At 37.8% G+C, this 19,750-nt stretch overlaps 1 protein-coding gene across 6 annotated transcripts in view; it reads right to left on the bottom strand.

Moving 5' to 3' along the window:
- Window positions 1–19,750, bottom strand: part of CNTN1 (contactin 1) — a 353,678-nt gene that overhangs the window by 126,504 nt on the left and 207,424 nt on the right. For all 6 annotated transcript variants that reach the window (XM_059080718.2, XM_067009071.1, XM_067009074.1 and 3 more), the window contains 4 exons: window positions 18,767–18,862; window positions 3,886–4,092; window positions 522–621; window positions 187–368 (listed from right to left, as the gene is read on the bottom strand). In XM_059080718.2, coding sequence (XP_058936701.1) covers window positions 187–368; window positions 522–621; window positions 3,886–4,092; window positions 18,767–18,862 — 585 coding nt within the window. The remainder of the gene's footprint in view (window positions 1–186; window positions 369–521; window positions 622–3,885; window positions 4,093–18,766; window positions 18,863–19,750) is intronic.

The raw sequence follows: 19,750 nt of genomic DNA, 5'->3' as shown, positions 1-19,750 counted from the left end.
ATTCTTAACTTATATACTCATATTTGTGACTTAATTAGACATAAAGATGAATATTTTATCCTTTTGCATAATGTAATGCACATCACTATCTTTAAACTAATCATTTTATGCTAGTTTTTCAAGTATGAAAGTGGCTTTCAATAAGATATTGATTAAATGTATGGAAAATTAAAACAATATCTCTACCTTGAACATAAATTCTTGCCTGGTGTTTATCCTTTCCTCTAATGTTCTCAGCCTCACATTCATATGTGCCTTCATCTTCTAGCTGAATATTGAAGATCTTCAGGACCGCTCCAGAGGTGCTAATCTCAGCTGTGCTTGGCATTGGTTCTAGGACCTTCCGCCAACGGATATCAGGAACAGGACTTAAATAGGAGAAAGTAAGAGCTAATAGTCCACAATACTTAAAAGACAATTTACTCTATGTTTATAGCTAAACATTTACAACATTTATTTCCTAACAATACAAAATTTAATGTATTTCTATATTTGTTAATGAAAACTGTGAGTATACTTACTTGCCAAGTGCAAAACACTCTAAAGTCACATTTTGGCCCATCAATGCATATATGTCCTTGAACTGAACTACAATATCAGCAGGATATGGTTTTGTTGTTCCTAATTTAAGAAAAAAAAAACATCGACTAATTAATAAGCAGAGTAGTGTTTGTTTAACATTGTGGTTTTTATAGGATTAGAATTGCTTCAGTATGGAAGACTTTTCTCAGTACAAGTACTGGAAAATATCTGATCATGTCACAATGTATAGATTTGTTTATTTATGCATAGTATGCATACAACAGTATGAATTTTATTAAGCATTTTCAATCATATTGGCTCATTCTGACAACAGTGTAACCAGTTTGACTCAAATCACTAAAAAATTCAACAATTCTTTAGGAAGCATCAAATAGGTAGAAAACCAGCATAAAATAGGTATAAAACGAGCATCCCAGGCAATTCTGATGCATTGGATTTTTGATCTGTACCTTGAGAAAACATTTATCCTAGGGGCATTCCTTTTGATTCTGCCTCTAAAATACAACTTGGATCTGCCAGGTACTCTATGGGAATCAGGAAACAAGAGAAAAAGAAAGGAAATGAGGGATAAGGGAAGAAAGAAGAGAGAAGAGTGCAAAAGAAAGAGGCAAGGCAAGAAAGAGGAAGAAAAGAATAAAGGAGTGTCCATGGAGATGAAGGCAAAGAGAAAACAATTTTAAAAGAGGGAAGGAGAGAAGGAAAGAAGAAAATTGTTTATTTAAACATCACTGTGTTCATCAATGACAACATTTATTTAGCATGTCGGTAATGAAGGATGTAATTCCCTCTATCTTACAGTGGAAGAAATAGGCTCAGAAAGGCTAAATATACTGTTTAGGATCACAACATGAGTGTGTATTTTACACTGCATAACACTAGAAAGACAAATAGATACACAAAGACCTGAAATACAAGCCAAAACAAAAGTAAATGCTCTGAAAGAGTGGCAGTCAAGGAGGATTGTTGGAAGTATACAGGGGCCAAGGGAATTTCAAGCAAAGAGGGCATTTGAACCAGACCAGTTCAAGTTGAGGAAATAGCATATTATGACACAACTTCAGAAGTGTGCAGGGAATTATAAAAGGTCTAGGAATCAAAATGATATTGAAGCATATGTAGTTGAAGATGAGCTTGAACCTACAACATAGAAGACTTGAAACTGTGATATTAAAGATTTTGAAGATAATTTCCTCAATGGGTAACTACTAATAGGTTTTGATAAAAGAAGTAATATGAATCTTAATTTTGGTTTAAGTAGAAGACCTTGTTGTCAGTTTTAAAGGAAGGAATATGGTGAAGAAAAATAGCAGAGAGTCAGAGATCTAAGGGAGTGTGTTTCATAAATTCAGAGAAATAGATGTGGGACTAAACGAGGGCACAGTTGCAGTGGGAACAGAAAGGAAAGGGCAGATCCAAGTTATATTCTACAGGCAAATCAAAAGGACTGCCCCTTGGCTCAATGTTTTCTCAAGGTAGCGATCAAAAATCCAATTAATCAGAATCACCTGGGATGCTCGTTGAACTTGCAGATCACATCCTACGGGTATAGGATGGGTCACATCCTAGGTCTGCTGAATCACTATCTTTGGGTTCCACATTTTCCTCAAACTTCCCAAGTGCTTATGTCCTAAACGGGAACCGCCGTGCTTACTGTCCTGAGGACGGCAGTGGAGGGGAGTTGATGATGAAAAATGCTCCCCCGAGTTACTGCTAAATGAGAAATATGACAGTATTGCTAAATGAGATGAACACCAGAAGAGGAGGTTTAGAGAGGAGATAAAAGATGTACTTGGAATATTTCAAACTTAACATCCTTGGGAACTTTCTGTGTGTCAAGCCCAGGACGTAGGTAGAATTCAGGATTAAATACAGGGAAAAGTTTTGGAGACGCAAATTTGGAGTCATCACATAGGGCTACTAGCGGAAAAGGTGTAAATGAGTGAGAATATTTGGAAAAAGATTAGAAAGAAATATTAGAAGGAGGAAGATCTGATGAAGGATACTGCATAGAATTTGTCAGCGAGGCAGGTGGGAGATGAATGGAGGCAGAAATAGTCAGACAAAATAGGAAAAGAAGGGAGAGTTCAAGAGAGGCAGAGAGAACAACAAGTGTCAAAATTCATACAGTATCAGGCCTGAAAATGTCCTTTGGATTTAGCAAATAAGAAGTGTTTTTGCTTATTCATTGAATACAAAATAATACACAGAGGGAAAGGAATGGAGGAGAGTTTGAAGATTCAGAAAAGAAAAGAAAGAGTGATGTAGTGATGTCCTTAAATGAATCAAAAGGACTGTGAACCAGGGCATCTGGAGGAAGCAGCCTGAGCAGCAGGAGAAACACTTCTTCCACCGAGAAAGAAAGAAGCACTGAATTTCGAGGGAAGCATAGGAAAGAAAATTAGGGAAATTTTTACATGATGGCTCCTTTTCACTCTGTGAAGTAATGGTGAGAGTATCTCCTAAGATTTGAGAGAGGAAAAAAAGCCAGAAAATCAGAAGATATTTATTGAATTCTAACCATGTGACTGCTATCTCGAGAAGAATAATAAAAATAGAATCTTTGTGGTATAATGGACTTTTCCCCATTGTTATATACAACTTAGGGGTAGTGGTAGGAACCAAACTTAAGTCTGCCAACAACAGTACCAGTATTTCCTCAGAAGCTTGAACTCAGTGATATGAGTGTAGCAGCAGGACTGAGATAAAAATAATGTGAAGTAAGAAAACATATTGTGATCTGATTTTCTCAGGAAGTGGTACATTAAAAAGTGGAATGTAGTTCATTCAATTGAAGCCTGAGAAAAGACCAGTCAAGAATGTTAGTGGTCATCAAATATGGCGCCACGATAGTCATACCCTACACTACTTACAGTAGAACGGCAATTTATATGCTTATTTGCTTCATGTAAATAGTTCCTTAAAAATATCAAAATAATACAATTGCCTTCTTCCCCACCCCCAATTCTGTAATCACTATAGTTTGTTTTGATCTAATCATTCATTCTCTTTCATGAATTTACTAAGAAGTAGGATTGGACATGAAACAAAAAGCAGTTGCTGGTGATTCCCATTGTAAATGATATACTGGTATTTTGCTAATGAATTGATTGGCTCTCTATGCATTCCCTGAGCTAGAGGTAACCAGTCCAAACTCAACCACCTTAGGACACTTTTATGATGTAAATCTTCTCTATGGGAAAAACGAAGGAAGGGCAAGGCTTACAAAGTACATATCCTCCGACAGAGCAGTCAGCTGTTCTCAACACTGGATATCTCTTTTCATTATTGTAAGTATGCCATAAGCAGACAAACTTGCAAAAACAGAGGAACAAATATACTTACGTTCAGGTAGTGGAATGAGTGGGATAAATTTGCTGAACACACTCTTTGTAATAGAGGGACTGGATACAAAGCAGGAATAATTCCCTTTGTCTGATGCCTCAACATTAGCAATGTAGAGATTGCCATTTGTCTGAGACACAAATCTTCGTTTATCCATTGTGATAAATACAGGAAATTCATTTAGAAGCCAGCGGTAGCTAAGATCATCTAGAAGAAAATATTGTTGACTAAGTATTAAGCTCTTCTCCAAAAGCAAAGATTTCGTTTTCTAATAATAAGCTACCCCATAACCTAATCTAGGCTTTTAAAATATTGTTGACTAAGTATTAATCTCTTCTCCAAAAGCAAAGATTTTGCTTTCTAGTAATAAGCACATAATCTAGTCTAGGCTTTTGTAGAGCCAAAAAGTTGGAAACAGGCCAAGATAAACTGCAAATTTGCTAAAAGCTACTGTAGTTTGAGTGAGTATAAAGTGATGCTAAGCAATTATATCTATCTTTCTCTTAATTTTTTATGGATTACTAATTTTTTTTATTTCATTGATGGGAAAAATGAAACTCAGAGAGGTTAAATGACTTGCTTAGAATTTCATGGCTAAGAAGTAGGATTCTGAATCCAGGTCTAATAATTCCAAATTCCATCTTCCCTACTGCATTTAAAAGATAAAATCAATATTACTAACCATACTGTGGCTCTATATCTTTTTATTTTTATATTCCTATTTTAAATGATTGATTTAGGAATGAGTTTACATAGATAATTCTGGCCACATTAAAAAGTGAAAACTACAGAAACAGAGGAAGGCATCTTACTTGTTTTCTTAAATATCAGGAAGAAGATCATATGGTAACTTTTAACTGTAGGAAATTCCTTTGGCTAAACATACTGGCTGGCTAGGCCAAAAGTTGAATTTCCTCATTAAATTGCTGCTTTTCATGCAGTTTTCTATTCCTATCTCCCCTTCCAGCTTTGAGGAATGACCCCCCAGTAGTCATGTGCAGCAGTAATGTGCAAGAGGGAACTCTGGGCAATGCTTATTTCTCAGTCACAAAATGCTGATTCCCTTTAAAACATCATAACCATGTGAAGACAACTGTCACTAGGGATATCACCTCAGAAAAAGAGGGGATCTCTTAGTTCAAGTTAGAAAGGATTTTAGATGTAAGATGGTGGAAAGTCATGATCTTTTAAAAATGAAATTATCGTGACATAATACGCTTTTGCTTTAGGGAACTCAAGGTGATTGGTGAAGCTGCTAATGGGAGTGTGAAAGAGAGCTGAATATGAAAAACTATAAGAATTGCACACTATATACATCCAGCATGCTTGAGAATAATAATCCAGGGAATTCCATTTAGATTAGCTATGTAATTTTCTCCAGCAATATACAATATGATAAAAGTGAATGAAGATGATTATTCTGTTTTTTCATCTTAACTTTTTAATTATAGAAGTTTATTTTTATTAAAAAAAATAGGACACACAGATAAAGTTAAAAAGAGAAAGAACATTAAACCACCAGTTATCATTGTTAGCATACATCTTTCTAGGCATTTATATCTGTGAATGATTCTATTATCTCAATTGTTATTTTTATGCTGATTTAAGGTCAGGTAAAAACCACAGGAGAAACAAAATAAGAAGAAACTTTGGAGGCTGCTTAAATTGCTGAAATCAGGTTCTTGGAATTGGGCAACAACATAATTCCATGTAATCTTTGATCCAAAATAATATTTATAGTATATTTTAACAACTGTAAACCTGTCTAATTTTGAAATAATTTTTTGTATTCTCACTTAAAAAGAAAATTAATAGTTTTGTAATGAGTTCTGCACAAAATTAAATTCCCCAAATCAGAAAGAGTCAGGAAAGTATAGATTTCTTTACAGAAGAAGGATTTTCTTAGATATACAATGATTTCAAGATACCACACACAAAATGGATTCAGAATAGTCTGAGTACTCCACAGTTATGTGAATATGGAGAACTGTATTTAATTCTAGACTAAATACGACTTTGGTCAGTCCATTTTTAATTACTATATTATTCAGTTTCTGTAAATTTTAAGAAAGTTGTCTGTTTACCACTCATTAGAAAAGAGGAATGGGATAATGTTTTACTATTTGAATCTTCAAGGGAAAAAAGCTAGGTCAGAGAAGTTATTTCCATGATGTTGATAGAAACCTAAGTCTTGGACTACTGAGCAACTGGTCTGGCTGATTTAATGCCCAATGTGGATTCTCCAGTTTACTGAGTTATCTTCTATGTGCCACCAAACAAGACAGATTTGGTCTTTGCCCTTATGGGACTTGTAATATTAATAGTTAATCTAAATTTATTTAACATTTTTTTGCCTACTGATAAGCCACCTACTTGGACGAAAGAATAATTACAATATGTTGGAAGCTATCATTTCTTATTAAAATAAAGGTAGGAATTGCTATTGCTATTTTTAAACAGGGACACAGAGCTTTAGCTGGTTGACTTCCCTGGGGATATAGAGCAGTAGGGAGGCAGAACAGATCTTCCAACTTCCCTTTCCACCTCAGAACTACCAAAACGGCTCCACAACTGGTGTGGTAGCTGCCCTGCTGCTCGGACTTAAGAATGAGACTGAATTTAGGCAGTCAAGAGCCAAACCCTGACTAAGTTCTCATAGGAACTCAGTGGATTATCTATCTGTCTTCCCCTGCCCCATGCAGATGGTAAAATTAACCATCTCTGAAGAAGCCAACACATGCCTTCTTCATAGCCCTGCTGTCTGGCTTAAAAAATAAATTGTTATAAAATTACTTTTTTAGAAAAAGTAATAAGTACCAGCACCTGTTTCAGAAACATTACTTTTATTGATAGATGTCTGGGATGATTTTCCTTTGCCTCAAGAGAGTCTGGACCATATTACAGGGGGATTTGTTTTGGCCAATTATAGTGCATTTGACTAGTCTCATTGCATTACTTTGAAATACATCACTTATCTAACCTTGATAAATAATATATATTTCTCCTTGAAATAGATTTAAAGTAATTAAGTGTTCCCTGGATGAATAACTCACAAACTTTTTAGAAGATGTTTGTACTTCTTTTGTTAATTAACCTCAATAGAACAGAATTTACCTATACCAGTAAAATCACTATAGTTTCTAATTTTTCTTTGATACTCACAGTAAACTATACATTAAACTCTTTTAGAAAGAAATTTATACCAAGTTATACCATGGGCTCATATATTACCTACCATGCTCTGGCATTCGTGTCTATTTTTGTGCTTACCTTTTTAGTCTATTGAGATTCATTCAATATCATATTCAACATTTCATGAGTTATTTTTCTTAGGAGTATTCCCACTTTCTTATTCATTTAAAAATTCACATCATGTCTATTACTAGGTATTCCATATTTTGTCAATAGTATCCACCCTTTGAATGATGGATTTCATCTTTATTCTCTCACTTAATATACACATATATGGTTTCTATTTTGTGAGATGTATAACTCAATTTCTGATGGTTCTGAAAATTGTCCGGAAACCAAGCATCATGTTTTCTTTTTCCGAGGGTCTAGGGGTTTAGGAAGTCTTACACATTCATGAATTTTTTTTTTTTTTTTTTTCGGTACGCGGGCCTCTCACTGTTGTGGCCTCTCCCATTGCAGAGCACAGGCTCTGGACGCGCAAGCTCAGCGGGCCTAGCCGCTCGGCGGCACATGGGATCTTCCCGGACCAGGGCACGAACCCGTGTCCCCTGCATTGGCAGGCGGACTCTCAACCACTGAGCCACCAGGGAAGCCCACATTCATGACTTATTGATTGCTATTTAATAAAACAAAATCTTAACAGGAAAATTTATCTTTTCATGAAATTGTAATCACCACGTATCCACCAATTTAATGGACACATTTATTTACTCTTTCACTCTCTCAGTCCTCAAATATTTTTTGGACACTTATTCTGTGCTAGACATTAGGCAATCCGTTGTATATCAAATGTTATAAAATTGAATCATCTGTACTGATACAGTTACATATAAGTATTCTTTTTTTTTTTTTTTTTTTTGTGGTACGCGGGCCTCTCACTGTTGTGGCCTCTCCCGTTGCGGAGCACAGGCTCCGGACGCGCAGGCCCAGCGGCCATGGCTCACGGGCCCAGCCGCTCCGAGGCACGTGGGATCTTCCCAGACCGGGGCACGAACCCGTGTTCCCTGCATCGGCAGGCGGATTCTCAACCACTGCGCCACCAGGGAAGCCCACATATAAGTATTCTTGATAAATAAGTAAACTGGTTCAAATCAGAGTTCTCCCCTTTGCAAGAAACTGTATAACACCCAAATCCATAGAAAAATGTAATGGATTGTAAACAATGAGACTTCACTCCTAGATCTTTTTCCTGTGCATAAATGAGAAAGACAACATTGCTAGAATCGTGAATAAAAAATTCTTAGTAGAGTAAGAAGTACTTTATTTGCTTTAATAATAAGATTCAAAATACTAAATGTACTAAATGTATTTTGTTTACTTTAATAATAATCCACTTTAATTATATATCTATTTTATCATTTAAAAATATATTATTAAATTTGAATCTCATAATAAGGTCTATGAAGTAGGTGGCACAGGAATTATTATTCCCAAATTTTAAGCAAGGAAATTGAGATGTAGATATGTCTAAGTTGACTTGACTTAGTAAGGAGTAAATCCTAGGTTATCAGATAACCAAGTAGAGCAACAGGGTTTGACAACTATAAATAGTTACATATATAACATTCTTTGAGGCTCGGAATCCAAAGGCAGGTTCCTTTACATCTTCAACACCATTAAGTTTTAAACTGCAAACACAAAACCTTAACTTAACTGCATATAGGAGGAAGATAGATTTATGTCATGGAGATGGTAAAATAGTACACATACATACACACATTATGGGTTTGAAGCATATGTCCATTCTTATGTCTGAAGATGGAACGTCTAATGTTCAAAAAGGTCATAATCCGCTAAGAACACAAGCGGACAAAAGGAGATGAAGAGCTGCTCAGATTCTATTCTATGATTAATGATGTTTCTCTTGCTTATTTAAAAGACCTACTTAGTTCCCTGCCCTGCCCCTGCCCATATAAACATATGTATCTTTATCAGGATGAAGAGGTAATTCAGTCATTTGGCTTAATGATTTGAAGCTTCTATCAACCTTGTTTTGGTCCATGAAATTCTTCATTCGGCACAGTAGTAAAGATGCCACAGAGACTTGAAAACAAGACTTATCTTAGAAAAATCTCAAAGCCTGTTCCCTGGACATTTTCCCCCTTTCTATTTATACTAACTCCCTAAGTTACCACATGCATTCTTATGGTTTTTAAAACTATATAATGATGTATCACAAACTGATATTCCTAGCTCAGATGTTGCCCCTGGGTTCCACATTCACAGAACTGCCAATCTGACAGCTCCTTCTGAAAGTTTAAATCAGGCACCTCACTCTTATGTCTATAGCTATTCCTCCAAGCAATCGCAGCTCCATCCTCTCAAGAGCTCATGACAAAAACTTTGATGTCATCCTTGACTCCTGTTTTTCTCTTAATATCTCACAGAAAATCTACCAGCCAGTCTTCTTGGCTTTTCCTTCAAAATATATCTTGAATTCAACCATTTCTTCCCACCTCCAGTGCCACTGCTCTGGTACACCATTCATTGCCTAGATGATTGCAATACCTTTTAACTCATCTCCTGGTTTCACCTTTACCCTCCCCTCAGTCTTTTCTTACAACAGTAGCCAGATTTAAATTTCTATAACTTAAGCGATGTCATATGACTCTTCTGCTTAAAGCCCTTCAATGTAACTCTCACTCAAAGTAAAATCCAATGTAATTGCTATGGATTATAAGGTTCCACCCAATATATCTCTTGTATCACTTTTTTTCTTTTTTTTAACATCTTTATTGGAGTATAATTGCTTTACAATGGTGTGTAAGTTTCTGTGTACAACAAAGTGAATCAGTTATACATATACATATGTTCCCATATCTCTTCCCTCTTGAGTCTCCCTTCCTCCCACCCTCCCTATCCAACCCCTCTAGGTGGTCACAAACCACCTAGCTGATCTCCTTGTACCATGTGGCTGCTTCCCACTAGCTATCCACCCTACGCTTGTCATATATGGCCTTTATGTCCATGCCACTCTCTCACTTCGTCACAGCTTACCCTTCCCCCTCCCCATATCCTCAATTCCATGCTCTAGTAAGTCTGTGTTTTATTCCCGTCCTACCCCTAGTCTCTTCATGACATTTTTTTTCTTACATTTCATATACATGTGTTAGCATACGGTATTTGTTTTTCTCCTTCTGACTTACTTCATTCTGTATGACAGACTCCACGTCCATCCACCTCACTACAAATGACTCAATTTCATTTCTTTTTATGGCTGAGTAATATTCCATTGTATATATGTGCACATCTTCTTTATCCATTCATATGTTGATAGACACTTAGGTTGCTTCCATGTCCTGGCTATTGTAAATAAAGCTGCAATGAACATTTTGGTACATGACCCTTTTTGAATTATGGTTTTCTCAGGGTATATGCCCAGTAGTGGGATTGATGGGTCATATGGTAATTCTATTTGTAGTTTTTTTAAGGAACCTCCATACTGTTCTCATAGTGGCTGTATCAATGTACATTCCCACCAGCAGTGCAAGAGTGTTCCCTTTTCTCCACACCCTCTCCAGCATTTATTGTTTGCAGATTTTTTGATGATGGCCATTCTGACCGGTGTGAGATGATATCTCATTGCAGTTTTGATTTGCATTTCTCTAATGATTAATGATGTTGAGCATTCTTTCATGTGTTTGTTGGCAATCTGTATATCTTCTTTGGAGAAATGTCTATTTAGTTCTTCTGCCCATTTTCAGATTGGGTTGCTTGTTTTTTTGTTATTGAGCTGCCTGAGTTGCTTATAAATTTTGGATATTAATCCTTTGTCAGTTGCTTCATTTGCAAATATTTTCTCCCATTCTGAGGGTTGTCTTTTGGTCTTGTTTATGGTATCCTTTGCTGTGCAAAATCTTTTAAGTTTCATTAAGTCCCATTTGTTTATTTTTGTTCTTATTTCCATTTCCCTAGGAGATGGGTCAAAAAGGATCTTGCTCTGATTGATGTCATAGAGTGTTCTGCCTATGTTTTCTTCTGACAGTTTGATAGTGTCTGGCCTTACATTTAGGTCTTTAACCCATTTTGAGTTTATTTTTGTGTATGGTGTTAGGGAGTGTTCTAATTTCATACTTTTACATGTACCTGTCCAATTTTTCCAGCACCACTTATTGAAGAGGCTGTCTTTTCTCCACTGTATATTCTTGCCTCCTTTAACAAAGATAAGGTGACCATGTGTGTGTGGGTTTATCTCTGAGCTTTCTATCCTGTTCCATTGATCTATGTTTCTGTTTTTGTGCCAGTACCATACTATCTTCATTACTGTAGCTTTGTAGTGTAGTCTGAAGTCAGGGAGCCTGATTCCTCAAGCTCCATTTTTCGTTCTCAAGATTGCTTTGGCTATTAGGGGTCTTTTGTGTTCCCATACAAATTGTGAAATTTTTTGTTCTAGTTCCGTAAAGAATGCCAGTGGTAGTTTGATAGGGACTGCATTGAATCTGTAGATTGCTTTGGGTAGCAGAGTCATTTTCACAATGTTGATTCTTCCAATCCAAGAACATGGTATATCTTCCATCTATTTGTATCATCTATAATTTCTTTCATTAGTGTCTTATAATTTTATGCATAAAGGTCTTTTGTCTCCTTAGGTAGGTTTATTCCTAGATATTTTATTCTTTTTGTTGCAATGGTAATTGGGAGTGTTTTCTTAATTTCATTCTCAGATTTTTCATCATTAGTGTATAAGAATGCCAGAGATTTCTGTGCATGAATTTTGTATCCTGCTACTTTTCCAAATTCATTGATTAGCTCTAGTAGTTTTCTGGTAGCATCCTTAGGATTCTCTATGTATACTATCATGTCATCTGCAAACAGTGACAGCTTTACTTCTTCTTTTCCAATTTGGATTCCTTTTATTTCTTTTTATTCTCTGATTGCTGTGGCTAGAACTTCCAAAACTATGTTGAATAAGAGTGGTGAGAGTGGGCAACCTTGTCTTGTTCCTGTTCTTAGCGGAAATGGTTTCAGTTTTTCACCATTGAGAACGATGCTGGCTGTGGGTTTGTCATATATGGCCTTTATTATGTTGAGGAAAGTTCCCTCTATGCCTACTATCTGCAGGCTTTTTATCATAAATGAGTGTTGAATTTTGTCAAAAGCTTTCTCTGCATCCATTGAGATGGTCATATGTTTTTTCTCCTTCAGTTTGTTGATATGGTGTATTACATTGATTGATTTGCATATATTGAAGAATCCTTGCATTCCTGGAATAAACCCCATTTGATCATGGTGTATGATCCTTTTAATGTGCTGCTGGATTCTGTTTGCTAGTACTTTGTTGAGGATTTTTGCATCTATGTTCATCAGTGATATTGGCCTGTAGTTTTCTTTCTTTTTTTTTTTTTTTTTTTTTTTTTTTTTTTGCGGTATGCGGGCCTCTCACTGCTGTGGCCTCTCCCGTTGCGGAGCACAGGCTCCGGACACTCAGGCCTAGCGGCCATGGCTCACGGGCTTAGTTGCTCCGCGGCATGTGGGATCTTCCCGGACCAGGGCACGAACCCGTGTCTCCTGCATCGGCAGGCGGATTCTCAACCACTGCGCCACCAGGGAAGCCCAGTTTTCTTTCTTTGTGACATCTTTGTCTGGTTTTGGTATTGGGTTTATGGTGGCCTCATAGAATGAGTTTGGGCGTGTTCCTCCCTCTGCTATCTTTTGGAAGAATTTGAGAAGGATAGGTGTTAGCTCTTCTCTAAATGTTTGATAGAATTCGCCTGTGAAGCCATCTGGTCCTGGGCTTTTGTTTGTTGGAAGATTTTGAATCACAGTTTCAATTTCAGTGCTTGAGATTGGTCTGTTCATATTTTCTATTTCTTCCTGGGTCAGACTCGGCAGGTTGTACATTTCTAAGAATTTGTCCATTTCTTCCAGGTTGTCCATTTTATTGGCATACAGTTGCTTGTAGTAATCTCTAATAATCTTTTGTATTTCTGCAGTGTCTGTTGTTACTTCTCCTTTTTCATTTCTAGTTCTATTGATTTGAGTCTTCTCCCTTTTTTTCTTGATGAGTCTGGCTAATGGTTTATCAATTTTGTTTATCTTCTCAAAGAACCAGCTTTTAGTTTTATTGACCTTTGCTATCATTTCCTTCATTTCTTTTTCATTTATTTCTGATCTGATCTTTATGATTTCTTTCCTTCTGCTAAATTTGGGGGTATTTTGTTCTTCTTTCTTTAATTGCTTTAGGTGCAAAGTTAGGTTGTTTATTCAAGATGTTTCCTGTTTCCTAAGGTAGGATTGTATTGCTATAAACTTCCCTCCTAGGACTGCTTTTGCTGCATCCCATATGTTTTGGGTCATCGTGTATCCATTGTCATTTGTTTCTAAGTATTTTTTATTTCCTCTTTGATTTCTTCAGTGATCACTTCGTTATTAAGTAGTGTATTGTTTAGCCTCCATGTGTTTGTATTTTTTACAGATCTTTTCCTGTAATTGATATCTAGTCTCATAGCGTGGTGGGCGGAAAAGATACTTGATACGATTTCAATTTTCTTAAATTTACCAAGGCTTGATTTGTGACCCAAGATATGATCTATCCTGGAGAATGTTCCATGAGCACTTGAGAAAAATGTGTATTCTGTTGTTTTTGGATGGAATGTCCAATAAAAATTAAGTCCATCTTGTTTAGTGTGTCATTTAAATCTTATGTTTCCTTATATATTTTCCTTATGGATGATCTGTCCATTGGTGAAAGTGGGGTGTTAAAGTCCCCTACTATTATTGTGTTACTGTCAATATCCTCTTTTATGGCTGTTAGCATTTGCCTTATGTATTGAGGTGTTCCTGTGTTGGGTCCATAAATATTTACAATTGTTATACCGACTTCTTGGATTGATTGCTTGATCATTATGTAGTATCCTTCTTTGTCTCTTGTAATAGTTTTTATTTTAAAGTCTATTTTGTCTGATATGAGAATTGCTACTCCAGCTTTCTTTTCATTTCCATTTGCATGGAATATCTTTTTCTATTCCCTCACTTTCAGTCTGTATGTGTCCCTAGGTCTGAAGTGGGTCTCTTGTAGACAGCATATATATGGGTCTTGTTTTTATATCCATTCAGCCAGTCTATGACTTTTGGTGGGAGCATTTAATTCATTTACATTTAAGGTAAATATTAATATGTATGTACCTATTACCATTTTAATTGTTTTGGGTTTGTTATTGTAGATCTTTTTCTTCTCTTGTGTTTCTTGCCTAGAGAAGTTCCTTTAGTATTTGTTGTAAAGCTGGTTTGGTGGTGCTGATTCTCTTAGCTTTTGCTTGTCTGTAAAGGTTTTAATTTCTCCATCAAATCTGGATGAGATCCTTGCTGGGGACAGTAATCTTGGTTCCCTTTCATCACTTTAAATATGTCCTGCCACTCCTTTCTGGCTTGCAGAGTTTCTGCTGAAAGATCTGCTGTTAACCTTATGGGGATTCCCTTGTGTGTTATTTGTTGTTTTTCCCTTGCTGCTTTTAATATGTTTTCTTTGTATTTAATTTTTGATAGTTTGATTAATATGTGTCTTGCCATGTTTCTCCTTGGATTTATCCTGTATGGGACTCTCTGTGCTTCCTGGACTTGATTAACTATTTCCTTTCCCATATTAGGGAAGTTTTCAACTATAATCTCTTCAAATATTTTCTCAGTCCATTTCTTTTTCTCTTCTTCTTCTGGGACCCCTATAATTCGAATGTTGGTGCGTTTAATGTTGTCCCAGAGGTCTCTGAGACTGTCTTCAGTTCTTTTCATTCTTTTTTGTTTATTCTGCTCTGCCGTAGTTATTTCCACTATTTTATCTTCCAAGTCACTTATCCGTCCTTCTGCCTCAGTTATTCTGCTATTGATCCCATCTAGAGTATTTTTCATTTCATGTATTGTGTTGCTCATCATTGCTTGCTTCCTCTTTAGTTCTTCTAGGTCCTTGTTAAATGTTTCTTGCATTTTTGTCTATTCTATTTCCAAGATTTTGGATCATCTTTACTATCATTATTCTGAATTCTTTTTCAGGTAGACTGCCTATTTCCTCTTCATTTGTTAGGTCTGGTGGGTTTTTATCTTGCTCCTTCAACTGCTGCGTGTTTTTCTGTCTTCTCATTTTGCTTATCTTACTGTGTTTGGGGTCTCCTCTTCGCAGGCTGCAGGTTCGTAGTTCCCGTTGTTTTTGGTGTCTGTCCCCAGTGGCTAAGGGTGGTTCAGTGGGTTGTGTAGGCTTCCTGGTGGAGGGGACTAGTGCCTGTGTTCTGGTGGATGAGGCTGGATCTTGTCTTTCTGGTGGGCAGGTCCATATCTTGTGGTGTGTTTTGGGGTGTCTGTAGCCTTATTATGATTTTAGGCAGCTCTCTGCTAATGGATGGGGATGTGGTCTTGTCTTGCTAGTTGTTGGGCATAGGGTGTCCAGCACTGTATGTTGCTGGTCCTTGAGTGAAGCTGGGTCTTGGTGTTTAGATGGAGATCTCTGGGAGATTTTTGCCATTTGATATTACGTGGACCTGGGAGGTCTCTTGTGGACCAGTGTCCTGAAGTTGGTTCTCCCACCTCAGAGACAGAGGCCTGATGCCTGGCTGGAGCACCAAGAGCCCTTAATCCACACAGCTCAGAATAAAAGGGAGAAAAAATAGAAAGGAAAGGAAGGAAGGAAGGAAGGAAGAAAGGAAGGAAGAAAGGAAGGAAGGAAGGAATGAATGAAGGAAGGAAGGAAGGAAGGAAGGAAAAGGAAGAAAGGAGCTAGGAAGGAAGAAAGGAAGAAAGAAAGGAAGAAAGAAGATAAAATAAAGTAGAATAAAATAAAGTTATTAAAATAAAAAGTAATTATTAAGAAGAAAAATTTTTAAAGGTAAAAAACAAAAAAAACTGGATGGTCAGCACCCTAGGACAAATGGTGAAAGCAAAGCTATACAAACATAATCTCACACAGAAGCTCACACATACACTGACAAAAAGAGAAAAAGGGGAAAAAAAAAATCTTGCTCCCAAAGTCCACCTCCTCAACTTGGGATGATTTGCTGTCTATTCAGGTATTCCACAGATGCAGGGCATTTCGAGTTGATTGTGGAGCTTTAATCCGCTGCTTCTGAGGCTGCTGGGAGAGACCTCCCCCTCTCCTCTTTGTTCCCACAGCTCCTGGGGTTCAGATTTAGACTTGGCCCCGCCTCTGCATGTAGGTCACCTGAGGGCGTCTGATCTTTGCTCAGACAGGACGGGGTTAAAGGAGCAGCTGATTCGCGGTCTCTGGCTCACTCAGGCTTGGGGGAGGGAGGGGCACGGAGGCGGGGCGAGCCCGCGGTGGCAGAGGCCGGCGTGACGTTGCACCAGCCCGAGGCGCGCCGCGCGTTCTCCCGGGGAAGTTGTCCCTGGATATCGGGACCCTGGCAGTGACGGGCTGCACAGGCTCCCAGGAGGGGCAGTGTGGAGAGTGACCTGCGCTCGCACACAGGGTTCTTGGTGGCAGCAGCAGCAGCCTTAGCGTCTCATGCCCGTCTCTGGGGTCCGCGCTGATAGCCGTGGCTTGTGCCCATCTCTGGAGCTCGTTTAGGTGGTGCTCTGAATCCCCTCTCCTCACGCACCAGGAAACAGTGTTCTCTTGCCTCTTCGGCAGCTCCAGACTTTTTCCCGAACTCCCTCCCGGCCAGCCATGGTGCACTAACCCCTTCAGGCTGTGTTCACACCACCAGCCCCAGTCCTCTCCCTGGGATCCGACCGAAGCCCGAGCCTCAGCTCCCAGCCCCCGCCGGCCCTGCAGATGAGCAGACAAGCCTCTAGGGCTGGTGAGTGCCGGTCGGCACCGGTCCTCTGTGCGGGAATCTCTCCGCTTTGCCCTCCGCAGCCCTGTTGCTGCGCTCTCCTCCGCGGCTCCGAAGCTTCCTCCCTCCGCCACCCGCAGTCTCCGCCCGCGAAGGGGCTTCTAGTGTGTGGGAACCTTTCCTCCTTCACGGCTGCCTCCCACTGGTGCAGGTCCCGTCCCTATTCTTTGTCTCTGTTTATTCTTTTTTCTTTTGCCCTACCCAGGTATGTGGGGAGTTTCTTGCCTTTTGGGAGGTCTGGGGTCTTCTGCCAGCGTTCAGTAGGTGTTCCATAGGAGAAGTTCCACGTGTAGATGTATTTCTGATGTATCTGTGGGGAGGAAGGTGATCTCCACGTCTTAGTCCTCCGCCATCTTCTCTCTCCTCTCCTCTTGTATCCCTTTGATTTCATTCCTTGCTACCCTGTATGTCATTCACCATTTCAGCAACCTGGCTCACTTTGTCTTCCTCCACACTCCCATTGCAGACCTTTGTTCTTGCTGTGGCATATATCTGGCATGTCCTTCTTTCAAATATGTTCATTTTAGCTTCTTCATTTTCTTCAGGCTTTATTTCAAAGTTACCATCTCAGTGATGCCCTTTATAAAAGTTTAGCCATCCCTTCAACACTTCCTCTTCCCATTTTCCTGGATTATTTTTTCTGCCTTTCACTTATCTATTAATATCTAAAATGCTATGTCTATTAACTGTTTATCTTGTCTATTGTCTCTCTCCCTGTAGAAGGTCTCTGAGAGAGAGTAGCTTTTTCTTTTTTTGCTCACCGAGGTATTTCTGTGGTGTAAACAGTGCCTGATATATAACAAGTGCTCGCGAGAGATCTGTTGAGTGAATGAACGATTGAATGAAGCCCATCCAGTGTTGAATATGGTCACGTGTAGACACTGGTGACTTATGATCATTCGGTTTGTGGGAAACACTATGAACATAATAGGATTTCTTTTTCATAGTTTTGTCAGTTCTTCAAAAAAAAGACTACTCCCTCTTTGAAATTTTTTTTACAACATTTTGGATTCATAAATTCCTCCTATGTTTATCAATTAATTATCTTTCTCCTATAGCTATTAGAAAGAAAATTATCAATAAGCAATCTGAATTTATATATACATAATTGGAATAGTATATATATGTATATATATCCCATGTTAACATATTCCATAGAAAATGATTTATACTAGCCTGTTATGAATAATCCTCTATGGAGATATTTAAAGACAATTTTATGACATAATATTAAAACTATAAGAACCCAAAACATTTTTTTCTGTGAGAAAAGTGGTATTAATATATTGTTTGAACAGGATATTTGATAAATAAAACAAGTGAAATGTATGCAGTTTGTTCATCTTTTAATTAACACTTTGGTGGCTTTTCTTTTAGCCATATCAAATTACTGAAAACACGTATTCAAAAGTTAAATCTTGTAATAGATGACACTTGATTTAGCCCCTTTCTTGTGGATTGGTACTCCTATAGAGATTAATAATTTATTATGTCTTTCTTTATTCCTTTCTAGTGTTTAATTACAGTTCACAGTATACTGTAGATGCTAAATTGTAAATAAAATGATTGATTATATATTCTTCCTTGGTACTATTCTATTTCAGGAGTCATTTGTAGAAAATCTACAGTGTTTTCTCCTGTGTAACAGAAACTTTAATAGGGACATAATCCAACATACATATTGTTTATAAAGTGAAATGACCATAGATTTTTGGAATTAAGGCCCAGTTATGAAGGAATTAAAAAAGCAAGCACCTATAAGCACTAGTAAGTCATGCATTATAAGGTTACACAAATATTGTGTCTTATTTAATTATAAATGTTCCATTATTATTAAGAAAAAAAAAGAAAATAGAAACTTCCCCATTTCATTTCCTAGGTGCTTATAATCACAGAAGAGCTAAGTTTACCTGGGAAATGGTATGGAGGGTCACAGAGCAACACCATTCCTTTCCCTTCTTTCACTCTGACCTCGGGACGTTCCTCAGGTGGGAAAGGATCAAGATCTAATCATGAAAACGAAAAGGAAAACATTCACTCTCTGGGCAAGAGAAAGATTGATACTCATTAAAGTTTATCTAAAAGTGAGCTACTAACTCACTTTTAGATACAATCGTTCTCTGTTGGTTTGGTGAAACCTATCAAAGTCAATTAATTCCCTTTTACACACACTGGGATGTGCACACACTACAGAAGAGTATGGACGTTGGTAGCACCTGATAACTATTCAGACAACCCCGAAGATTGAGCATTTCCCAAGCTTTGTTTCAGATTTAGGAAGAATCTCCATAAGAGTATCCGGAAATAGTGTGTTCAGAGAAACCCAGGGCTCTACCAGAGAAAGTCTTAGGGAGGACTCCAACGGGGAGAAGGAATAAAGACGAAGGGCAGGATCCTAGATGAGGAATGTTAAGGTCAACAATCTCTTGCTCTTTTTCAAATTCTGGGTTTTCCTGTTTTTATTTCCTCTACTCTCTCCTGTGTATTTGGAACTCACATTTTGCTTGGTTTTTTGATAGCCTACTATTTGATTCTTCATTGGTTTTACTGGTTCCCATTCTGTTTCAGTCTTGCCTCATCTCCTATTCCTTACATGTGATCAGTACTCGAATTATAAAATCTAGTTTTTACTTCTCTCAGTATACTTATGTCCCTGAAAATTTATCATTCCAATAACTACCTTTTTGCAAAGAACGCTTCAAATCTACTTTTCTTGTCCTGGTGCCTCACTGGAATGCCATCCCTGTCCTCAAAACTTAGCTGACATCTTTCTCACTGTGGATAACTTAATGTCACCTCTGCATGTGAAGCGACAATTTAAATGCTTCCTCCCATCCTTGAAATTGGTTTTACTTGCGCCCATCCCATTTTAAAGAGAGCAGAATGTTTCTGGC

The sequence above is a fragment of the Kogia breviceps genome, chromosome 12, assembly GCF_026419965.1.
Source record: "Kogia breviceps isolate mKogBre1 chromosome 12, mKogBre1 haplotype 1, whole genome shotgun sequence".
NCBI lineage: Eukaryota > Metazoa > Chordata > Mammalia > Artiodactyla > Physeteridae > Kogia > Kogia breviceps.
The sequence above is the reverse complement of the archived record's forward strand: the minus strand, read 5'-3'. Positions and strand labels throughout refer to the sequence as shown.